Source organism: Lineus longissimus, chromosome 1 (genome assembly GCF_910592395.1).
Source record: "Lineus longissimus chromosome 1, tnLinLong1.2, whole genome shotgun sequence".
NCBI lineage: Eukaryota > Metazoa > Nemertea > Pilidiophora > Heteronemertea > Lineidae > Lineus > Lineus longissimus.
In genome coordinates, this window is record NC_088308.1 from 2,517,908 (window position 1) to 2,539,438 (window position 21,531).

The 21,531-nt window shown below is 40.9% G+C and overlaps 1 protein-coding gene and 1 long non-coding RNA gene across 3 annotated transcripts; one reads left to right on the forward strand and one right to left on the reverse strand.

Annotated features, from left to right (window-relative positions):
• The first annotated feature begins 897 nt into the window (after positions 1–897).
• Positions 898–17,054, forward strand: LOC135484519 (uncharacterized). Of its 2 annotated transcripts, XR_010446459.1 has the most exons (10): positions 898–1,806; positions 3,816–3,950; positions 5,001–5,139; positions 5,421–5,524; positions 10,619–10,677; positions 11,093–11,258; positions 11,781–11,892; positions 12,129–12,254; positions 13,880–14,121; positions 14,313–17,054. It is a non-coding gene; the product is annotated as an uncharacterized LOC135484519 (long non-coding RNA). The 2 variants fall into 2 exon arrangements; XR_010446460.1 differs by lacking the exons at positions 898–1,806; positions 3,816–3,950; positions 5,001–5,139; positions 5,421–5,524 and adding an exon at positions 7,037–7,619.
• On the reverse strand, positions 16,600–20,447 carry LOC135484513 (uncharacterized). The gene is made up of 3 exons (XM_064766076.1): positions 20,342–20,447; positions 19,680–19,783; positions 16,600–19,393 (listed from the first exon to the last, which is right to left on the reverse strand). The coding sequence occupies exons 2-3, from the start codon at positions 19,762–19,764 to the stop codon at positions 17,433–17,435; spliced, it is 2,046 nt and encodes a 681-aa protein (XP_064622146.1). The 5' UTR covers positions 19,765–19,783; positions 20,342–20,447; the 3' UTR covers positions 16,600–17,432.
• Positions 20,448–21,531: the final 1,084 nt, after the last annotated feature.

Consider the following 21,531-nt stretch of genomic DNA (forward strand, 5'->3'; position numbering starts at 1 on the left):
GCCGATCGCCCTAGCACTGATTCGCAATATACGTATATATACGACGTATGTTGGTCCGGTTCTTTAATTGATGTGGTCTTACTTATTGTACCTTGCATATAAATATTCCTCTTGAGGTTAGGTACGTGCCTTAACTGTTTGACAGCAGAGACGCCAATCCCTTAACAGCACACAGATAGTTTAGCAGCTAAAATTCAGTTTACCGATTATGCCAAGGCATCATTCTATCAAGCCAGATGTCAAGATTGAAGGTGCGGAGTGGCCGCCCCTCCATCTCCGCTGGGATGGATATAAGTAATCAATAATAAAATGACGGCCTTTGCATGGGTACTATCAGCGACAACGTGATATACCATCGCTGGTTGATAAAAATATCTGCGAGCAGGTCGTGCAAAATAACAGATTAAAACATATAGTGACACTGGTCTATATTAAACTCATCCGCTGTTAAATTGATAAATCGATGACGTTGCCTAGAATGAGATTTTCAGAAACAATCATGGGAATAAACCGTCCACAGCGGAAAATGTCGATGATGCAATGCACTAGGTCGATGTACACAAAAACATACAAAAAATGATTTCGTGGCCGTGGTTACTAGAATTAAGAAATACAAACTTCAATGAAATCCGACCAGTAGTTGGCGCTAGAGAGCCCAACTGATGCTGACATAACATTTACGAATGGACTTAAAAGAAGGAGTGAATTAATGAAACCGCGAACGGCGACATCGAAATATCATTGAAAGTGACAGTATAAGAGACAGTAAATCACACTAATGAGTGAGAACACCAAATTGCATGCGCTCAAAGATAATGAAGACTGTTGGGACTAACCGCGCGGATGGAGCTCAGTGCAATTATTTTTTAAATTATTTCTACTGTCTGAGATTACATTTAAGTCGTCGTCTACTGTTCGGGTCGCTCAGAGTGGATCATTCGATTGAGCTGTAAGGTTCAGCGACTCGCTAGGATAACGATGACCGAAGAAAGAACGCTTGGATGAAAAGAGCAAGATACGCCTTTGATTCAAGTTTAATCGACATTGCTACTGTTTGGATCGTTTGACTGCAATATGGGGCTCAGCGACGCCATGACTGCAACCGAAGAACTGGGATATGTTTTGTTTTAGTTCGTAGAAAGAGAGATAAATATTTTAAATTACAATGCTACTGTTCGTTGGTAGATATCATTCGACTGATCTACAAGGTTCAACAGCGTGCAACTTATAGCGAGGCGTGCAACGGAATACTTCGGATTGAAAGATCTATGCTCACAAAGGTAAAGAGTAAAACTCGACACGTGACAAAGGATTATGCCTTGGTCTCCAAAGGCCTAGGTTTAGCAAAAGACATTTCTGCTATGGTCTCGCGTGTCAAACGGATTTAATGTTCGGTACCTGGTACAAAATGTGTTTGAAATCAGAGATAGATAGGGAGCTTACGGAATGTTTACCCAAAAAATTCTATCATAACCGCCCATGCAGCCTGCCCGCTGCCGTGTTGCACCCGGGGTGCGGCTGCATTTAACTTAAATCAACTTACGATGCCCAGCTCGTAAAGCAGAAATTTGAATGGAGCATAAGGAGTGATTGATGTAGTCCGACTACAGCATTCTGAGTAACTCTATTAAGGCAGGAGAGTGACGTGTACGTTAATGCAATGCTCTCGCATGCGCGAAAGGATATGTTGGATATGCCATACGGTAAAGGTAGTCTGTTTTGGCGTAGAATGTGATCACCCTCGGGAATAGGGAATGTTATTATCAAATCCTGGATATGACAGTGTTTCACTGGATACACTAGAAGGTAAGGTGTACATGTATATGTGTTGCTAAATTTCGTTCAGCTATGGTTCTTTATAGCCTATAGCATCTCCATTAGTATCTCCATTATCTCATGTATTGAGGGTTGCCTGTACTTGAGTTTAACCACGTGCTTACAATGTAGCTCAAATTTTATTCTATCAGATTGTAAAGCATAACAATTTGTACATTACAAAGCATTATAACCGTGATAACTAATTCTGTTTTTCGCCCTACATGCTGACAGGTTATATCCATGTCGCTCTATTCGCAATAATCTGATAAGACAACTGAACTGTGTTGCCAGTAACATGTTTCATTCCACCTAATTGCCAGCGTTTGGTTACTTTTACCACCGCTAAAGGAGCTGCACTCTCAAGGTGACGACCGCGACTCAGTTCCCTCATTTGATTTCATAACGTGACGAAGAGTTTCTTTCAGCAGTGCTGATCATAATATAATGGTTCGAAACCATCAAGATAGATTTGACCAATCATCCCCACCACTGTCTGTTGTTGAAATTGAGGTATCAATTAGGCATACATGCTTCCACGGTCCATCCTCACCACATGCGATATAATACGCCATACCATTCTTGATACCATCATGACGGTTTCTCCGATCCAGTGCGGTCCCGCTGTTAGGTTTTTGCTGTTGCCCATTTCTCACTGTTTCCAAACAATAGACATTAAGAGAGACCATGAGAGACACTTTTCATTAGGACGAGGCAGAGAGAAACCAATATCGATGTTCCAATAAGCTTTTTTAGCGTTCCCCAAACAATTACGCAAAACAGTAAGAAATGGAAACAGTCAAACTTGGGAAACCGGCCATGTGAAATATTCAAACCAAGCCGTGGACACATGCGAACATGTTTTGGATTGGAAGTACATGTATAAGAAAAAGCATCACCTCTCAGTGCAAAAGCAATCGTCTACATAAATTCATTCGAATCACAACCAATTTATCCAAAACACTTGATATGATTGAGGTTGCTTGGCTCCCATGGCTCATAGCTGTCTTTGAAGATCCCCTTCCATTATCTATCGAATGTTTATCTACCATTTAAATCGTGATGGCTTCTCTACGGGAGTATAGGCAAAATGCTTATGATCATGAAGCTCGAGATATGCCAGTAGAGCTGTTACAGCGTGAGAGTCAAGCTCGAGTAACGGTATTGTGTAGAAATAAAGGTTTTTGAGCTTTTGAAATTCTTTTAGTGGTTTTTCGGCCAAGAGAATATGCACGCCACAGAGGTTATACCGCAAAATGAAACATGGTATCTTGGTACCTATGACACAGATAACATGTTCACAGAAACCATGTTACCTTGTAATCCGTTATGAACATTATTGTACAATTGAATAATCTAGAGGAAATCCCCACATTCAAATTTCCTTCCGCTCCCCAAACATTGCCGTATGCGTTCTCTTCTTATTCATTAACGGCAAGGCAATAAACATATCTTTTGGAGCTGACTGGGGAGGCTACGTCTATCTGCAACCATGGCAACTCGGAGGCATGCTCCGGATAGCTCGAGGTGGTTAACAGCAGTCTATTATGGAGTGGCCAAGACATGTCAGGGGAACAGAGCTGAATTCTCTGCAGCAAAGCGCCAAAATAAATCACGAACATAGGAAAGTCTCATTTACAGGCGATCATTGGAAATATCATTCACATGCGAGGTCTGATAGATAAGGGCGTTTTCGCAAATCCGCCGAAACGCCAACGTGAACATCTATCTCATTGTTCGACCTCCTGATAACGGAAGACGGGTAGGCGTTCACGTGGACGTTTCGCGGGCTTTGCGAAAATTCCCAAATAACCTCATTCACAGGCGAGACCTTGTGGAAAAGCCTCACTAGCAGACCTCATTCACAGGACAACCTTATTCACAGGCGAGGTATTAGAAAAAAACATTCGCGAGGCGAGGTCTTACCACACCATATCAAATATTAAGTTATACTTAGATCCGCCAGTAGTTAGTTTAACCATTCTGCATTTTCTCAACAGGATGCCCAAATTCAATGACACCAGTAATAATCAGTTGTTAGGTTACTTCCGAGAGAGCCGGTTGTTGTTGGATCCACTCTTCATCGTGATTGGTATCGTTGGCTGCGTTTTAGCAGTTCTTTACCTTGAAAACATGTAAGTAAAGTTGGAGATCGGATCCTGGAAGTGCTTTTTCAATTATTCATACTTGCTCAATTTAACATAGACATCAGGGTGCAGTGATTTGTTTTACAACGTCCTGTAGGAGACATAGCAGACATGATCTCGTTTAGATAAAATTCTAGAGGTGTTCCTTCACACAAACCTCAGACACCAGTCTTATCAAATTGTTAATCAAATGCATTATGGATTCCTCTTGGATCCGGAACGCGATGTCATAACCAGACTAACAGAGAAGATTCGAATTGACTTTGAACAACGCGATGTTAGTTGAAACGACTAAATAGACGAGGTTTTCAACATATTTAACCTCTTCGATCGAGAACACGATGTCATAACACAGGGCCGATTCCTCTATCGGCGTTTTGTGTGGTATCCCTCCTCTACAGAGACTTTAGGACTGTCGTACACTGCTGATAATTCGGTATGTCATAACCAGACTGACATAAAGCTTTCAGATTTGCCTGCAACATCTTGATATGAAGTTTGGGGGATCGATGGAGAATCAAGACATATAGCTAGGCTATAAATTATTTCGAGTTCTGCGCTTATGGAGTTGCTTTATAATGTCATCCAAATGTGTACGAGTGTAACATGCGTAATTTTGAATCAGTATCACATTACAACTGCGTCTTAAAAAGAAGTAACGTTAATAACCCATCCATCACCATCCATTATCTTTTGTCTGGTGAAGTTATTAAATCAAACACGATTTGTCTTAACTAATCTTACAAGCATGCTGCCTATCCCCATATAAATGACTATCATTGTATAATTGTTTAAAGATGTATGACTAGAGAGATTTAGTAGAATCGTGCAGCAATCATCCCCGTAATACTACATATCAGATCGCAGGCTGTCGGAGGGGATTTCGACTCGGCGCCACAGATACAATACCATATCTGCATGCAGTACCAAATACTTTTTCTCGCTTATATTCCAAGTGGCTCTTGGATATAAAGTTAGAAGAGCAATTCCCCAGAGAAATCCTTCACGCTGATTGTTTTTTCACCCGATATTTTCCAGATACGCCCGTGTGGGAGTAGCATTCTTGGCTGCCTGTTGGACAGCCGCCGGGTTCGGAATGTGCTGCGTCCATTGCTGCAAGTCACTTAGAGAAACAGAATTAAGACAGAAAGAAGCAAAAGAAGAGAGCACTAAACTGGTAAGGTCAAGGTCACATCTTCAATCATCAATCATTAAGTGATTAATGGATCAATATATATTGAATTTATAAAGTATTACTATCTATGGTATCTATGGAACTAATGTTGACTGGCTATCTTGGTTCGATATTGGTGACGCCGAGCTACTTTATTAGTTTAGAAGAGTACGCTATGTATGTTGTGTTGGAATTTTGGCATTTTATGTTGGATTGTAGAACTAATACGTTAAACACTGTCTGCTGCTGTTTTTTAATATTTTTTATTATTCATGTAATTTCAGAGTGAAGTTCGCTTATCTAACGCATCAAGTGGGGAAAATGTGTAGTGGTAGACCAGTGGGAAGCAACCAATCCAATGTGGTAAATAATAGATGACATTATAGCGGTAATTACTCTATTTGATGAATATTGCCATAAATCACAATTGCACGCATTTCAATTTTGTGTTGTACTACAGCCAGACTCAGCCTCGATGATTCCAGCCCGGCGTCGATTCGATCCACCCCCCTGAGTGGGCCGCGTGATGACCCCCAGCACCACACAGAGATTGCACAGAATCAGGGCTTCTATTTCTGGTAGCCCGTCAGGCACCAGTGGGCGGAGTTTAGGAGACCAAGCCACTGCAGGTCCTGGATACAGGAGAGCCCGTCTCCGCCCGTAAGCGTACGTGCGTGCGTACTCACGCAGTACGTACAGAAGGCTACTCAGGTCCACTGTGTCTGTGTTTAGATAAGGAATCATTAGGAAACAACTTGGATCCCTTTATCTCCCTCTAACTGACTTGAACAATTTGTTGGAGGTTGCTGTTTGACAAAAGAGGAAATTCGGCAGGGAAATAGCCGACCTCTATCTCCCATCTTTCTGGCATCAAGTTATTTTGCAATTATCCCGGCCTAATTGATGTCTATAGAGAGAAATGATCTTCCCGATCATTTCATCATTGATCAGTATCGCTAATCGGTCATAAACAACCAGCTAATATTTACAAACACAATAATTATATGCATGTGTTACCACAGAACATCATATTCTGCATAATGATGTTCTGGGGAAATACATACTGTACTGTACGTATCATCAAGCCAGGTCATCTGACATCCTTCAGCAAAAGAATTTGTAAGATATGATATGGTGATTAGTATGAGTAACCAGGCGATGAGCGAGGTAGTTCCATCTTTACGCGTGATCAGGGAGAACTATCAGAACCGATGTGCCGATGCTTCTAGAATGACGGGAGAGAAAACGATGGTAGTTCCATCTTACTTGTATGTTGGTCTGCAGTCACGGTATCAGTGTTTGCCAGTGGTATAGAATAGTCTGCAAAGTCTAATTATTTGAGAATGGCTGAGCAACGCTAAAATGGCGACTTAAGTCAGGACTGGCCAATGTAATGCATGGACACAAGCTAGAATAACGACACTGGTGCGGTAAGAATAAGATACCTCTCGTAGCTTACCTCCGCGACGAAGCAAAGCGAATAGAATTAAGGCTCGTGCAAACGTCTATCTTCTTACATTTATAACCATCTTTCCTAGTACCGTTACCGGCAGTCATGCATGTTATGGCCATGTCGTGGTAGTGGTGCCTGTGCAGAACTCTGATCAGTTTAGTATTTGACTGTTTAAGGGGAGAAAGGGTGATGCACTTTTTTTAATCCAATGAGTCATTTGTTTGCCATTCTGACAGACATCCGTCTCACCAATATAACTAGTGATGAGGACCCCATCAGAATACGATCATTGAAACAAAAATTAACTAAAAGATGTTTTGAACCACAAAGAGTAAGAAACGCTTTCGAATTCTGCCACAGAGAACTGGTCGTCATATGTTTACACCCACTATTGCTTCCCTTGACATCGCGATCGATTCTCAAATTGGATGCGGGCTGCTTCAGTGTACAGCTGTGTACGTCGGTACTGTTGCGGGTATGGGGCGTTACTGTACGGGTGCAGCCATATACATGTAGACTGAGGCATACGTTACCGACGATTTGTTGCGAGCTGAGCCATTAAAAATACGAGTTCTGTATGATTTGCGCACGGATTGCTCGCACAAGGGATTTAGGTCTATTTTCGCAGGGATGCTGAATAGTTAATATGATTCGACAGTTAAATGAAGCAGTAGATTGCGCACGCGAGGTGACATCATCCTGAATGTTAAACTCATTCTGTCCCAGGAGTATTGATGGCTGAATCTGGGGTGATTTCAGAACGAGGTAATGGTGTCTGCGCATGCGTCATTCGTTTCGCTGGTAGATGAGATGTAGATAATCTCGCAACAAACTGTAGTACGCTTTCCTGTGAATCTTAGCGGCTTTTATTATTAGGGGTTCGTGTTTGGTAAAAGGAATATACCAGAATATTTCGAGAAGTGTTTTTCTATACTGGATATTTCTAACATTTCGTTCCTTGGATTTGCGCTAAAGGAGGTTAATAGCATGATGGAAAATACCACTACGCAGTATGGATGATACACGTTAGGTTGGTAGTTCGGGTCAAAGCATGCTGTTGTTTTATCTCACAAATGCGAGGCTTTGCCAAAACGATGAACGCCAGACAGATTGACTGTTTAAAGAAATATTGATTTTCCACTCGTAACTAAGATGAAATATACATAGACTTTGTGTCTCATTGCTGGGTACTGCTTTGCTGTTGACATTCTACTTTGCTTTCAGTCGTTGTTTTCATTTCAAAACGACGAAAACGAATCGATTAAAAATCATATATTTGTACACCTGTTCAGTTCTAAATAAAAACAGTTTCGAGTTGTACGGGTCCTATATTCTATGCTTTGTCTTGTTACCTTCAACGGTCTTGTTGATGCTGCCACAATAAAAATCGTCCAATGAAATTAATTCTATATATCGCTCTAGGATGACAGCATGAGTCGCTACAATAAACCATGTACATGATTTGTACATTAGGTCGGTCTGCCACTATACCACCGACCGACTGTGAAGTGGTTTGGTCGATATCACCATGTTCCCTCTGGGACCATACTTGATCACCAGACAACAGGTGTTATACTACTTGAGAAAAATTCCATGGTGATTATTCAGCGGAAAGTCGTCACTTTTGGCTTACTCTTAAGCATGATATTATCAGGGTATTGTTCCTTGCTGATGCATGCATTATCATCTTAACGGAATCGGATAAAAGAATGTTAAATATGTATCTAAGAGCAAACAGAATCGTTGGCACTTTTGTACCTGTACATTTGCCGTTGATTTCGACTCTGAAGACTTCTAGTTATTTTATCTGAAGAGCCCACGGCCTCATTCTTCCAGCGCCGATATCTTTCTCACTTCTTATCCAGAACAACCTACATAACATATTCATTCTATCGAATACATATTTCGAACGATTATTTTGAGAACTAAAGGAATGCTATGGCTTTGAAACTATTCCATTTTGGGCAGGTATTAGGTTGATTATCACTGACACGTCAGATCTCCTTGCACCAACAGTTCTCCACGACGAAATACAATTGCAATTCTGTGATCTGTATCTGACCTTACACATCTTCATAACCATATCTATTATCAATGAGGTTTATTAGATTAGAGGAAAATAAATGGAAACGCCCAAGGACAGACTGTTCCAAGAGATTCTTACAAAAAGCCAACAGATTTTTTTCACTATCTAATTCAGCCTGAGGTTTGTCGGCATAATCTGAGTGTTGTATATCGTTGGGGTGGATGAAAGAATATTGTGGTCGTTTCCCTGGTTGTCGAACTAGTTTTTCGATTTAATATAAAAAATAGATTAAAAGGTACTATATATTGGGTAACCACCGATGTATCAGTTTCAGTTATAACAATAGAATCTTGGTATTCAGTCAATGCTTGCGTGGTGAAGGAGTTGGCTACACGATGTTTTTTTCTTTCACCCCAAACTGCTAAAAAGCTTAATTGTAGCTTGCCATTAACAACTGATCGTCCTAGCTTCTAATATCTGTTGGACATAGCCAGTCTCCACATTCTGCCAAGCCTTGGTCAATATTGATCGACCACTAATACCCCTGCTAGAACGTTCCATCGCCATGGTCAAACATCATGCCTTGGAGTCATTACCAATAAGTAAGTTAATGGAATCCGAAACGCCACTCAGCCTGAAAATATCTATTTAAAGGCTAGCACGAAGCAATCGTTTCCAATTTGATAGTTTATGTTAATGATGTAAACATTACGTCAATTCCGTGATAATGTTATACAGTATATTATTTGTATGATAAAGTTATGTGGATACCAGCATACCATGACACTTGGACTATCACTGTCCTTATCTTTTATCTAACGCATAATTGCATGATTCTACTGATTAATTTCATGTATCGTATTGTCCTTTCCTAATATATTGAAGGACAGAAGGGCCTCAAATGTGAGCAGCACTTTCCATCTGATAGAAAATAGTGTGGTATTGCATTGTTTGCCTCACACTGACCTGGCGAATGATCAACTATACCATTATTTACATTCAACCTTCAGCCATTCTGTTGATTGATCATCGCATAAAATAGATTAAATTTATTTTTCGTTGATCACACCAAGATATAATCTATTGCGCAGAACCATGCATTCTCTTGCACCGTTGAGCAGGTCTGAAAACCGTAAATTAATGGGAAGGCTTTGAGGTAATTATGTTATGATCATGGGCTCGAGACAAGTGATTTTTCTTAGATGAGCGATCTGATCACCGCTCGCGCCAGCATGAAATCAATAAATCGTGGTAATTTAAATTGGATTTCTGATCGTGACCTTGGGTTTGTGTGGGAGCTTATTAAATATCATCAAACATTGTGATTGTTAGTTGATATACTAGATGTACATTATCACTGAACCTCTCTTTGCTGGAGCAACTTTTCCACTGCTATCTTCAATTCTCACAACGTCCGAAGTCCGAAGCAAATCATTAAAATTTCCTCTATTGGTTCATTCAGTTAAAACAAGATTGCATTAGGCCGCTCGATACAATGAATCATTCAACGGAAAATTTGAAAAGATTACCATGACCGTATATCAAACGGGAAGCCTGTAACCATGCAACCATACCATTGCTACACTATGGCTAAGGTATACTGCGCTGGTGAACTGAAAGCAACTATAGAGTCCCATTAGATTGCTACAGAGCTCCTGGATTAGTCATTGGGCTGGTTGCCCAGTAACTGATGGCATGGCTTGCCATCACTTTACACTGTGACGAGTTTAGGAATATTATATGTTAAATAATTCATCCGGCTTAAAAGTGAAACAGTCCTCTGTGCCTCAGGTAGTTATTACGGTGGTCATGATTGTCTTTCGTGCTGACAAAAATCGATGTTACAGAAATAAAAGTCCTTGAGGAGAGCAAGTCCCCGTATATACAGATTTTGTGACAAATTGCGTCACGGTCTTTGATTATGTAGATGGGCGATGGACTTGCGGCCTATCATATCACAAACTAAGATAACTCCTTAATCTCATTTCAACATCTCTTTTCAGAGTGATGGAGTTAGTTAGCCATAAACGTAGTAGGCCGTAAAATTGATGATATATTTTAGGTACGTATCATGAAGGGGAAGAATCAGGTGTCATACAATAACGCCTGTGTAGAGCTCGCGACGGGCTGTAAACGGTTGAGCGATTTTCGTCGCATGCAATGTTGTAATGCGACGGAAGTAAGCAACAGACGAGTTTTTTTTTTTTGGCAAAACGTGCTCTTTGACCGAATAAAGAAGACATTATTCTTCTCTGTTGCAAGGAATTCCATTACGACAGCAGTGCTATCATCTGCATTCAATATTCGTGCCTTGTTGTCTGGCTTTATGTGAGTCATCTTCGTCTTCTCTGTTGGCCGTTGGTGATAATCGGTATTGTTGTGGCTGCGAATTCTAGTTCCATGAGTAGGCTGCGTGTGACTTCGACTCCAGCCGACCGCTGTAAATAACATTGATTTATCCTTCCTTCCTTTTTCAGCTTTGGTAGTTTAGGAGAACTCGAGTGACCCAAGGATGCCTTTTAATGATACCACCAACAATCCCCTCTTCGGCTTCTTGAGAAAGAAGCGGTTGGTTCTTGACCCATTCTTCATCATCTTCGGTGTAGCGTTCTGTGTTCTTTCTGCTTTATATCTAGAAAATATGTAAGTTTACATCATCATCGTATGAATTGCCCTTGACCATGACGACTTACTGGCGGTGAAAGTCATCCTTTCAAAAGGAAGGATATGGGGAATGGATGATTTTTGTTCAGTTTTGGTAACAACGAATAGTTTCAAGCGAATCAACCTGGCGAATCTATAAAACTGATGTAGATTTTTCAACTTCCCTTCGCCACGCCTTGTTACACAGTGATATCAATTTGCAAATAGGATGCCTGTGAATAAAACATCCGAATTAGGATCTGTATTATTTAGACAACGCAGTTGATGCTCCGATTCGCTCGAGTGATATTCATCCATCATATCCATGGTTGCTTTGTAAATCATGGCTTTTGATACTCTATTTTGGAGTGAGAAAGGTTGGTTTCGGAACTAATGAATGAAATTGTGTTGGGCGAGAACAGTATAGTCGTGTCTGTATACGCTTCGTACTGCAATAGGAACCACACCCAGCACATCACACAAGTGAATAATATTTTATTAAGTTTCGCGTCCTTTTTTCAGGTATGCCAAGGTTGGTGTCTCCTTACTTGCTGCTGGTTGGACTGTAGGGGCTCTCGTCATGTGCTGTGTGGATAGCCAAAAGCCGAAAAAAGAAGATGAAGAAAATATTATGGTAGGTAGAGCGATGCAAGGGACAAGGGTTAAGCAAACAGAGATGTGGTTGATTGGTTTCAAGAGGTCAGTGGAAATGTAATAAGCATCACAAATCGAAATGATATCAAATATTTGGAACATTCTGACACACTTGCAAATAAGAACAACTGGTTTCATAAAACTTGAGTTCGATCGTTGTGATAATACTGTTTACTGTCAAACATGCGACATGCTAACCCATTGCTACGTTTACAGGAAAATGAGGTGTTGCCAGACTTCGATAGTACCGCGTCAGCATAGCTTACCACTGCTTGCAAAAGTGAGGGGCTTATTTAAAAGCATTTGAAAATGTGTACAGTGTGAAGTGTAGGGTGCTCGAAGGTGAGATTTTGGTCATTGACTTCGGAGCTAGCTTTATCTTGTACATTGTCTGTCTCTGGCTGAGGATTAGGGCATTTCCTTTGGAACATTAACCTCTGTCCACTTTTTGAAGTAATTCGTAAAGAAATACATTCAGTTTCTTATTACATGTACGCTATATGATTAGTGTAAGATAAAACTTCAATCTCAGCAAGACAGGGTTTCCGTGGAAATGCTCAAAGAATCTACAGCTGCACTTCAAATCTCACTGCACGACTGCACTTATCTCTATCTTGCTTTTATAGCGGCTTAGCTTAACTACAGTATCGACGTTGTAATGTAACGTTTATCATGTTCACAGTATCTTGAATTACATGCACTTTTCATTTTAACTTTTGCATTATAAGTTTAGCATCACCAAATCAATGCCTTTCTGCAAACATCTTCATGCTTAACTTCGCCGTATTGTTATTTTGCTGCGAAATATCACAGTGCATGATGCACGACGCGTTTGTCTGAAATTGTACTATGCTCCGAGCAGTGCATTTCCATGATCGTTCTTCATGACGATGTTACCATGGAAAGGATGTTTGTCTCGCAGATTAAGCTACGGGTCTCATTCATATGTAAATGGATCCCAGAGTGATCGATTTTCTTCCAATGTCAACCTTGTACTGATCGAGTACTACTTCCTGAACAGTGAGGCATTACCCAAAGCCATGATGAAGGAAATGAGGCTGATAATATCCGCCTGTCAATTCGATTAGCTAATCTATGTTATGCGCACAATTCCCTCGACCGACTTCCATGTACTCCCAGCATCAATAAATGAACTTCTTGATTGGCATTTTTTGAAGTGTGTAAGCAGTATACCGAGTTATTTGGCTATGCACTTCAATAAATGAAATCGCAATTGCTTTTGGCAACCTTGGCATTCTCCTTTCCTCTATCAAGTCTCTAGCACATTTTAACGTGAATGTTAATAGTCTAACTGTCTTTCAGGTTTGATGATAGTTTACACAGTATCAATTAGTTTCGTCAGGTTACACGTGAGAGGGTCCCTAGTGTTATATGTTATGGAATGAACTAGTACTCCATGTGTACCTAATGTCGGGGTGTTTTCTGGTACATGTACCTTTATTTACCTTTTAACATGTCCCAAAGAATAATAACCATCATTAGAAGACGCTAAAATACTAGTACCAGTCCTCCAATGTTGTATCATTTAGAATGTGCTTTGAAAGTAGTATATTTGTTGTATGTATATGTCATTCTACAGGGTGACCCTACACGGAAGATTTTCTCCATCTTTTTATATACACAATATGTTTTATGTGTGCATGACGGTGTGCCCTTTTTTGTGAGGAAAAACGTGTAGGAATTGCGCTTGGATGTCCCGAAATTATGTTCTGCACAAGAGTTTGAATTGTTCCTTCCCAGGTTCGGCATCCGACGACATAACATATCAGCCGATATAGAAAAAGAACCAAATCTTACCATAATCCATTTCTCCCCGACAAGCATGGCATAGCTATTACTCCAGAGACGCCCATCACCGCCACCATTTCGTCCCTTCCTCTTCGTGTCCCTTTGCCCTTCTCTCACCGTAGCGTAACACTGACAATCACCTTCTATTTGATTTCCAGAGTGATGTACATGATGTCTAGTTCTTCTATTTGTGACAGCGTGACGAACTGTTAAGTAGGTCAAGGTCAACTGTGTCTTCAGTCTCGTCCTCGCGTACGTCCTCGAGGTATTCTTCAAGGTCATCTCTAAAAACGTCATCATCTAGAGCCTCGTCTCGGGCATCTAGCAGATCATCCACCCCAAGAAGCACGCACAGACAGTTTGGGCCCTGTGATCTCACCATGTATACTATCAAAGAAAGGTACATTTTGATAAAGATCATATCGATAAAGATCTTATTCGTTTTCCTTGAACATTGAACCATCATTTCAACTGAAAACATGAATTAGGCCTACTGTACCGGCTGATGATGCAAATAGATAGCTCGCCGGACATGCATATATATCACAACAATATATGGATCTTCACTTGGGTTTGAATTTATATTTTCAGTCCAAGTATAATGACGGAAAGCCCCTCCCGAATAGCACGTCCAACCAAGAAGTACTCCACCGAGTCTGAGGAATTGTCATGTCCTGGTGATAAGGATGATGATGGCGCAAAATCCGACGCTGAGATCCTCAAATAGACTATGGATTTTGTGTGTAACGCATATACTTGTATATCATGTCTGACTCGGGGATACTTTTGTACGCTGTGAAACCTGATTTTCGTACGACAAGCAAAATGCATTGGAGATTGAAGCAAAAACGCATACAGTCGCAGTTCCCATCCGGAATATCCGTGGTTTTGCGTCGTGTTAAGGAGCACGAGTATTCGAACAGGAACTTTTGGCGAACAGTGTTTTGCAACCAGCCTAAGTGTCATATACATGACGGACATGCACTGACATTACGCCCGTCATGGACAACATTCTAGTGCTCCGTGTAGATATTTTTCTCGTGTTTTAATATTCATTTTATACTCGTTGCCGCAAGCCTGAGAATGTTCATGTTCATTTGAGGGCAGATATCTTAGTAACGATTCTGTGTCCGATACAATTTGTACACTGTACTCTTTTAATTGCCCTTGTAGTGTATTGCCAAATTGATGGAACGTTCACCTTTGGCCAGACTCCAGTATTGGCTTATTTCTGTCGCTATGGCACTGCAAAGAAAACTGACTAAATCTTCTGACTTGAATCTCTTTCAGTCGCTCGCAAAAACCTTTGGTTTCATCGCACTGCCGTCTCGCATCTGTTTATTGAGCAATGTTTGCCGTAGATGCTTGATTACTGATGTGGGCCATAACTTTTATGGATTAATGGACGGGAGTCGTCGTTTTGGTCTCGCTCATTTCCGATAGCTTATGCTGGGCGTATATGCTTCTACGACGGCCGCGGGGTTCCATCGCTGTTCGTCGTATCTCTAATGGAAAGTGATTACTTTCATTTCCAAAACAACACTTCCGTGCAGCGATTAAAACCTCACATCTGATTGTGGGCCCTACATATATCTCTGATAAGCGCGGGTTATAATGTGCCTGAATTATAATTTGATACTCGAATACGTTGTCTTCCAAATGTAAAAGGTGCAGTTGCAAATTGTCAGCCACAACCAACAAAAACAGGAGTTCTAGCCCCTGAATTGGCACCTCCTGCCAATTGTCTACCATCAAACAGTGAATTCAGCATTGTGGACTGATATGATAGCAATGCAGTCTTAACGTTTGGATGGAGTGATAAGTCTTCTTACATCGCCTGGCCCTGTAAGCATCTATGCATTGTTTCCTTTCAAATGTTCATGAGAAATACCGTGTGGTTCTTTTAAGACCGAAATGACAAACCATGCACCCTGCTGGCGTGTCACATAGAGAGATGGTTGGCAGGACGTACTGTCCATATGATACCTCACTGGAGGTATTAGTTTAGTCAACAAACACCAGGAGGCTAAAGCTAAAATATAAGCCAAAACCGAGGCGTCTTGCCGGCGTTTTGGCGAAATGGAAGCTCCATAATCAATACCAATGATCAACATCGCACGGATGTTAGGAAATGCGTTATGCCTAACATCTCTATTGTATAATCCTTCACTTCCTCAGATTGGTGTTTTCTCTTATATATTTTTATACAACTTTGCTGTGTTCTTTCCCTTTGTCATGACTGAAAGATATACCGTAGGTCGAAGTAAGCTACGTTCAAAAGTCGCCAGACTCGCGAAGTTCCGACTGTGTAGTACCATTGTAGCCGTACCTAGTCTCCCTGTCTTCACCCGTGTCACGCGTCATTCACATACAAATGTACCATTGATATAAGATGTTCAAGTCCTTTTCAAGGATTTTATATTTTTAGTTTTCGACTATGCGATCTCTGTCTTTAGTCGTCAGTACGCCGTATGGATGACCAAGAACCAAGCTTTTTGCCACTGTCTGTTACAGCACAGATGAATGACACTAGCATATAGGGCAAATGGTGTCGCTGCATCCGTGCAAGTGTCACACTGAGAAAAAGCTGTTATCAGTAAGTTAGCTTATGATTCAGAAAAGGCATCATACGAAGGGTCATGTTTAACAAGATTTGGTCCAAGCGTAAAACATCGGACTTTTGAACCCAACTGGCCATTCTAAAGCAAATTCCGAAAATTTTGGTGTTTCTGATTAAGGATGCATTTCCCTTTACCTTGATTTGCTGGGTATACATAGAATATTATAATGATTACTTGTGAGTCTGTGGAAAAGAAACCAATTGGGTGATTGATAGATGTAAAGATAAAAATCAAAAAATCAAATAGTGCTTTATTAATTCAATGTTATGTATGTACAAACTCTTTACCACAATGTACTATAACATGAGTAAACACTAAAAGGTAGCAGTTGTTTTGAAATGAATTGCTTACTTTTAATTTGAGCACGTTACATGTACATTCTATACTGAATTTTAGTTCCAATGAACAATGCTCTACTCTATTTAAGGGATAATTATTTTAATGATTCTTTGGTGGATTTCATAAAATTTGAAATATAATTCAGCCATTTGAGTTGTCATAGTGCACCATGAATTCATTTTCATTCGTCTATTTTGAACCCACTTATTTTTCATGGCGTTTCTTATAGACGTTCACTATTATCAAGATGTGCTTTACTACATAACCGTTCTATGTGTGTTGTACAATTTATCATCCCGATGATATTCTTGAATTATATTCTTTAAATCCTAAACATAATAAGAACAAATATAAAACTATTGTAAATATAATTGAGATCTCGTTGTCTTCGTTTGTCTGATGTATTCCGAATGATCCTAAGCTTCAGTTTGTCTTTAAAAAGACAATAAGTGTGGTTTTCGTGATAATGAAAAAACATTTGCCCGTCATTCATTGTCAGTGCAGGCTGGCAGGGATCGCCCGTGTAGTTCTTGGCTTGTTGAATTGAAAATAGTAAGGCTGCGAAATCAGTTTTATCGTACAACATTTGAAGCATAAATATGCCTTCCCGTACGTCGATTGTTGCATAATGTAGAAAATGTGTGTATAAAAAATTTGAAATATATATATATACACAGATTTCAGTCATAGATGATAAAATACATGGTAAAGTCAGGTTATGGAACAGTTAAAATGAAATCCAGTCTCTTCATTAGCGCCCTTGTGGTATGCGTGAGTGTATTGGCGTATTCGCACTAACGTCATTTCTAAAGTTCCTGTCTTTGATATAGGTGGCCACAATAAAGTATCCAGAATTCTTCTCGGCGCATGTCGACTTTCGTGCACATCCAGCGAATCTCTCCTCCACGGTTATCGCCAAGCGAAGCCTCCGCATATCTCTGAGTAAAGACATCCTCTCGGGTTTGAGCCTCTGAATGTCCATCAAAATCGCCACAAGGTAATTCAGGAAGAGCAGGATCATTATGATGATGTATATGTACAACGGGAACCTGACTGCTATGGCGTCGGCATTCGTTGAAGGAACCGTATTCGATATCAGCAGAATAGTTGTATAAATCGCCGCCAGGATATTTTCGAATCCGGTAACCTCGATTCCAGTGCCACTTGCGCTAGGTACGAATCCTGTGACTGTTGTGTAGAAATACAATGCGAAGATTAGCTGTATGAGAAAACTAAACAGGACATACTTCAAGGTTATCTTTAAAAGTCTCTGCATGGTTGTGACGAATGTTCCGAACAACGGCACGTTTTCTAAAACATGGAAGAGGTCTATGACGATGAAAGGCAGCATGACCGCTTTAGAGGTCAGACAAGCTTGAAGGTTGTCTTTGCCTCGGTACAGGTACGCGACTACCAGCATGATGATGGTGGACAAAGCCAACAAGAAATGGCAGCAGCGGTAGAACGATAGCGTTCCGAACTGATTGTTCCCGATAGCATGGTCAGCGAGCCCCTTCTCTTGTTTACATCGACGGCAGACGACAAGTTCAAACAAGTCAAAGAGCACGACTACGACGCTGTAGAACCCCGTAATAATAGCAAAGACTGTTGAAATGACCAACCAGTTTGAATCGGCTGAGTTGGTGCAATCTGAATAGCTGGTGATGTTTTCTCTGCAAGCTACGTAGAGTGGGAGTGCATTTGGATCGATGATGGTGCACATCACTACGTTTGCAAACTTGATTGTCAACCAGAGCAGGATCAAACCAAAGTTTGATAGGTACTTTCGTCTCATCCATGACTTGATGACCGGTATCTCATGGATCTTGTGCTCAATGTAATCGTCAACGTGTTCTTCTTGGATGTTGCAGATATATCGGAGTGGTGACCTGTAGTATCTTTTAGGATTACTGCTGTCCTCGTAATCAGACAGGTTGTACCTATAAAAACTACAGGCACCGGTTTGGCAAAGTATCTTGCCGAAGAAGCTCGGTGTTTCCAAGATGACGCGGAAGATCCCGAATGCACCCAACTTTGCTGCTAGTTCGAGTGGTCGCTGCCCCTGCAGGGTCTCGCCTAGTAGCAAAGCTCTTTGGGTATCGCGGTCCGTGTTTTCCAAGAGGGAGTTGTACATTGCAAAGTACTGCTCCTCACGTTCCTTGCAATCCGCTGCCGCAATGACTAGCGCGTGTACGACGTTACAGCCATGTTTATCCCGTGCAGTCACGCAGACATCTTCCTTCAGTAACTTCGTGAAGACATAGCTAGAGGCGAACGCCGCAGCAACACATAGCGGTCTCTCGTACTGCTGGTGCGCCCTCGTAGCTTTCTCTATAACAGAGTGTGGGATATTAAACTTGAAACGTCCATTGATCAGAAGCTTCTTTTTCACCTCGCCTGCTTTGTGCAACATCTTGTCAAAGCGCTCTGGGTCATCGTTACTCACGACATCATACCATTTTCTATAGTAATTGTTGTTGAAATCCATGACTGTCTCAACGTAGACAGACTCTCCGCTAAAGGCCTCATTGATGTGGACATTCGAATGGCCCTCGCCGCCGCCAAAATGGTAGGCACTCTTCTTTGCGCAACACTTGAGAGGGCAGCACCCTTTGTCGTCGTCTTCCAATCCGAGGTCTGACTCGTCCATTACGAAGCTCCCCAAATCAGTTGTGCCAGAGGAGATCACATCCAACATGATCTGGTCGTCATCTGAAAGACAAATTTATTCAACCAATTGAAGGGGCTATCCTGTGACATTCTTTGTCTTTGTTGGGTGACGAAAAGATTTATAAACATACAAACGAAATGTTAGTGCATATGACCAAAGAGTATGGACAGAGACACATCGTTATTACGCTAGGTGAAGTAACTTGCCATAATCTCTCATTTTGGCTGGTGTGAAAGTGAATTTAATCCCCCTAGAGAATTCGTCGGTTTATGCATTGACGAATTCTGAGATCGGATTTTGACCTCGAGTCTCTAATAAAATTCTTACCTTTATTTATTTTTGTTGACAGATGAGCACTGTAATCAGTCTTGATACTATGAACATCCTCGTCATTGGGTACTGTGGACGCCATTTTGGAAAGGAGTTGAAATCTGAAGTTCGAATTGTGAACATGTGAGACCGGTGTGACAGCGGATATAGTCCCCCTGGAGTCATAGTCCGGTAGCATTGTATTTGATCAATTAAGCAGCATGATCTATTGTACCGCTAACCCTAACCAAAACATTTAGCAATGCGGGCTATTGTTACACGGACTATCAGCCCTAGGAATACTATCCCTTGCACACCGGCGTAAAGTTTTTAAGGTTTCGTTGCTGACGGTTGCCACATTGTTCAGGGAACCATAGAAAACAAGATTGACATGTTCCTCTGTGTTCCCTTGTCTTTGAAATGTCATCGTTTCCTTTGATGTCTTTTCGAAACTACTTACAACTGCAATCGCATGCTCAGGGCGATTGACACAAAGGAGAGTAAATGTTCATGAATGAACTATACTCAATGTGAAGCAACAATCAGACGTTTACACAATGTAAAATGGCCTAACGGTGCTAACTTCGTGCGCTCTGTTTCGAAACCCCACTCTCTTTTAAGTAAATCTCAGAACCAGTTGACCCTGCAAGGTCTAAATTTTCGATAAAACATTCACCTACCTCTTTACTACTAATGTGAATATATTCTACTCCCGCATCAAATGTTGAACTCGCACGTCCAGCAAAGTGTACGTTATATATCCTCAGTCTTCACAACAACAAAAGATCCCCGTACTGCAAACGAAGAAAGAGGTATCACTATCTCGATTAGTTAAAAAATTTATGCCATCGATTAATTGCAATGTAAACAATAATGCGTGAACCGCAATAACTCATTTTGATATTGGATGGGCCTGTATTACACTGGGGTAATCGAACTAGACCGAGTTTATAAGATAAAACTTTTCAGTGAGTTCCTATTCTTAATCAGGCCATTCAATTCTTAATGTCAATCTTCAAGGGTCTCTGTCAATCACATTCCTTCCTCAGCATTGCGTTTTTCGTTAGGATACATCCCAAAGAAGGCATACTGTGTATCTCAGATCAAACTTTTGGGTGGTTATGCATTCTGAAACAGGATTTTAAAGCGCCCCGCAAACGCAGGTCGCAAAAATCGCTCGTTTCTTAAATCAGCGTCTTCCTAAATCGTGGACAAACATGATTGTTATATACAGCTATCACAAGTCCTTTTCGGAATCCATCATTAAGTATATCCCTGAATAACTCTAATATCAAAGCATCCTTGTGCAAATGCCTTTATCAAGGCTTGCATTAACGTACATTTGACTGATCGGAACACTAAAGTACTACTGCCAACGATTGGGATAATTGAAATATGCCACTTAATCCTGTAGGCCCTAATTCCACAGAAATGCGGATTTTTATTTGGTGCACTCTCATAAAGTTGTTGAACGCTGTTCGTATACTGACTGATATGAAGTGTAAACATTTTCGATCCCACAATGTGGCCATGGTACTATTACTAAACTTCGGATTAATGTATCTTTTTATCATGCACCTTGTTTCAAACCCCTGGAGATTGTATTTCTAGAAAGTATGTACAGCAAGTCACATCAGACGGGTAAGCCTTTGGTACGGCTTAATCCGATTCGACTTAAAAAGCATACCTCTGTCGACTTGCTTTTTCCCCCACTTTGAACAGGTTTGTGACGACATAAATACAAATTTAGGCCAAAATATGCCTTGTAATATGCCACTCAACTAGCCACAACGATCCCGGTTAGGCTGTCTATCGGAATAATGCTATAATGCAAATTATTTTTCGTTGGGCAAGCGCAGGGGTACTGATT

Coding starts and splice junctions, on each gene's coding strand:
- LOC135484513 (XM_064766076.1), bottom strand. CDS start 19,764: ATGGCGTCCACAGTACCCAATGACGAGGATGTTCATAGTATCAAGACT. Junction 19,394..19,679: donor GTCAACAAAAATAAATAAAG/GTAAGAATTTTA, acceptor TTTGTCTTTCAG/ATGACGACCAGATCATGTTG.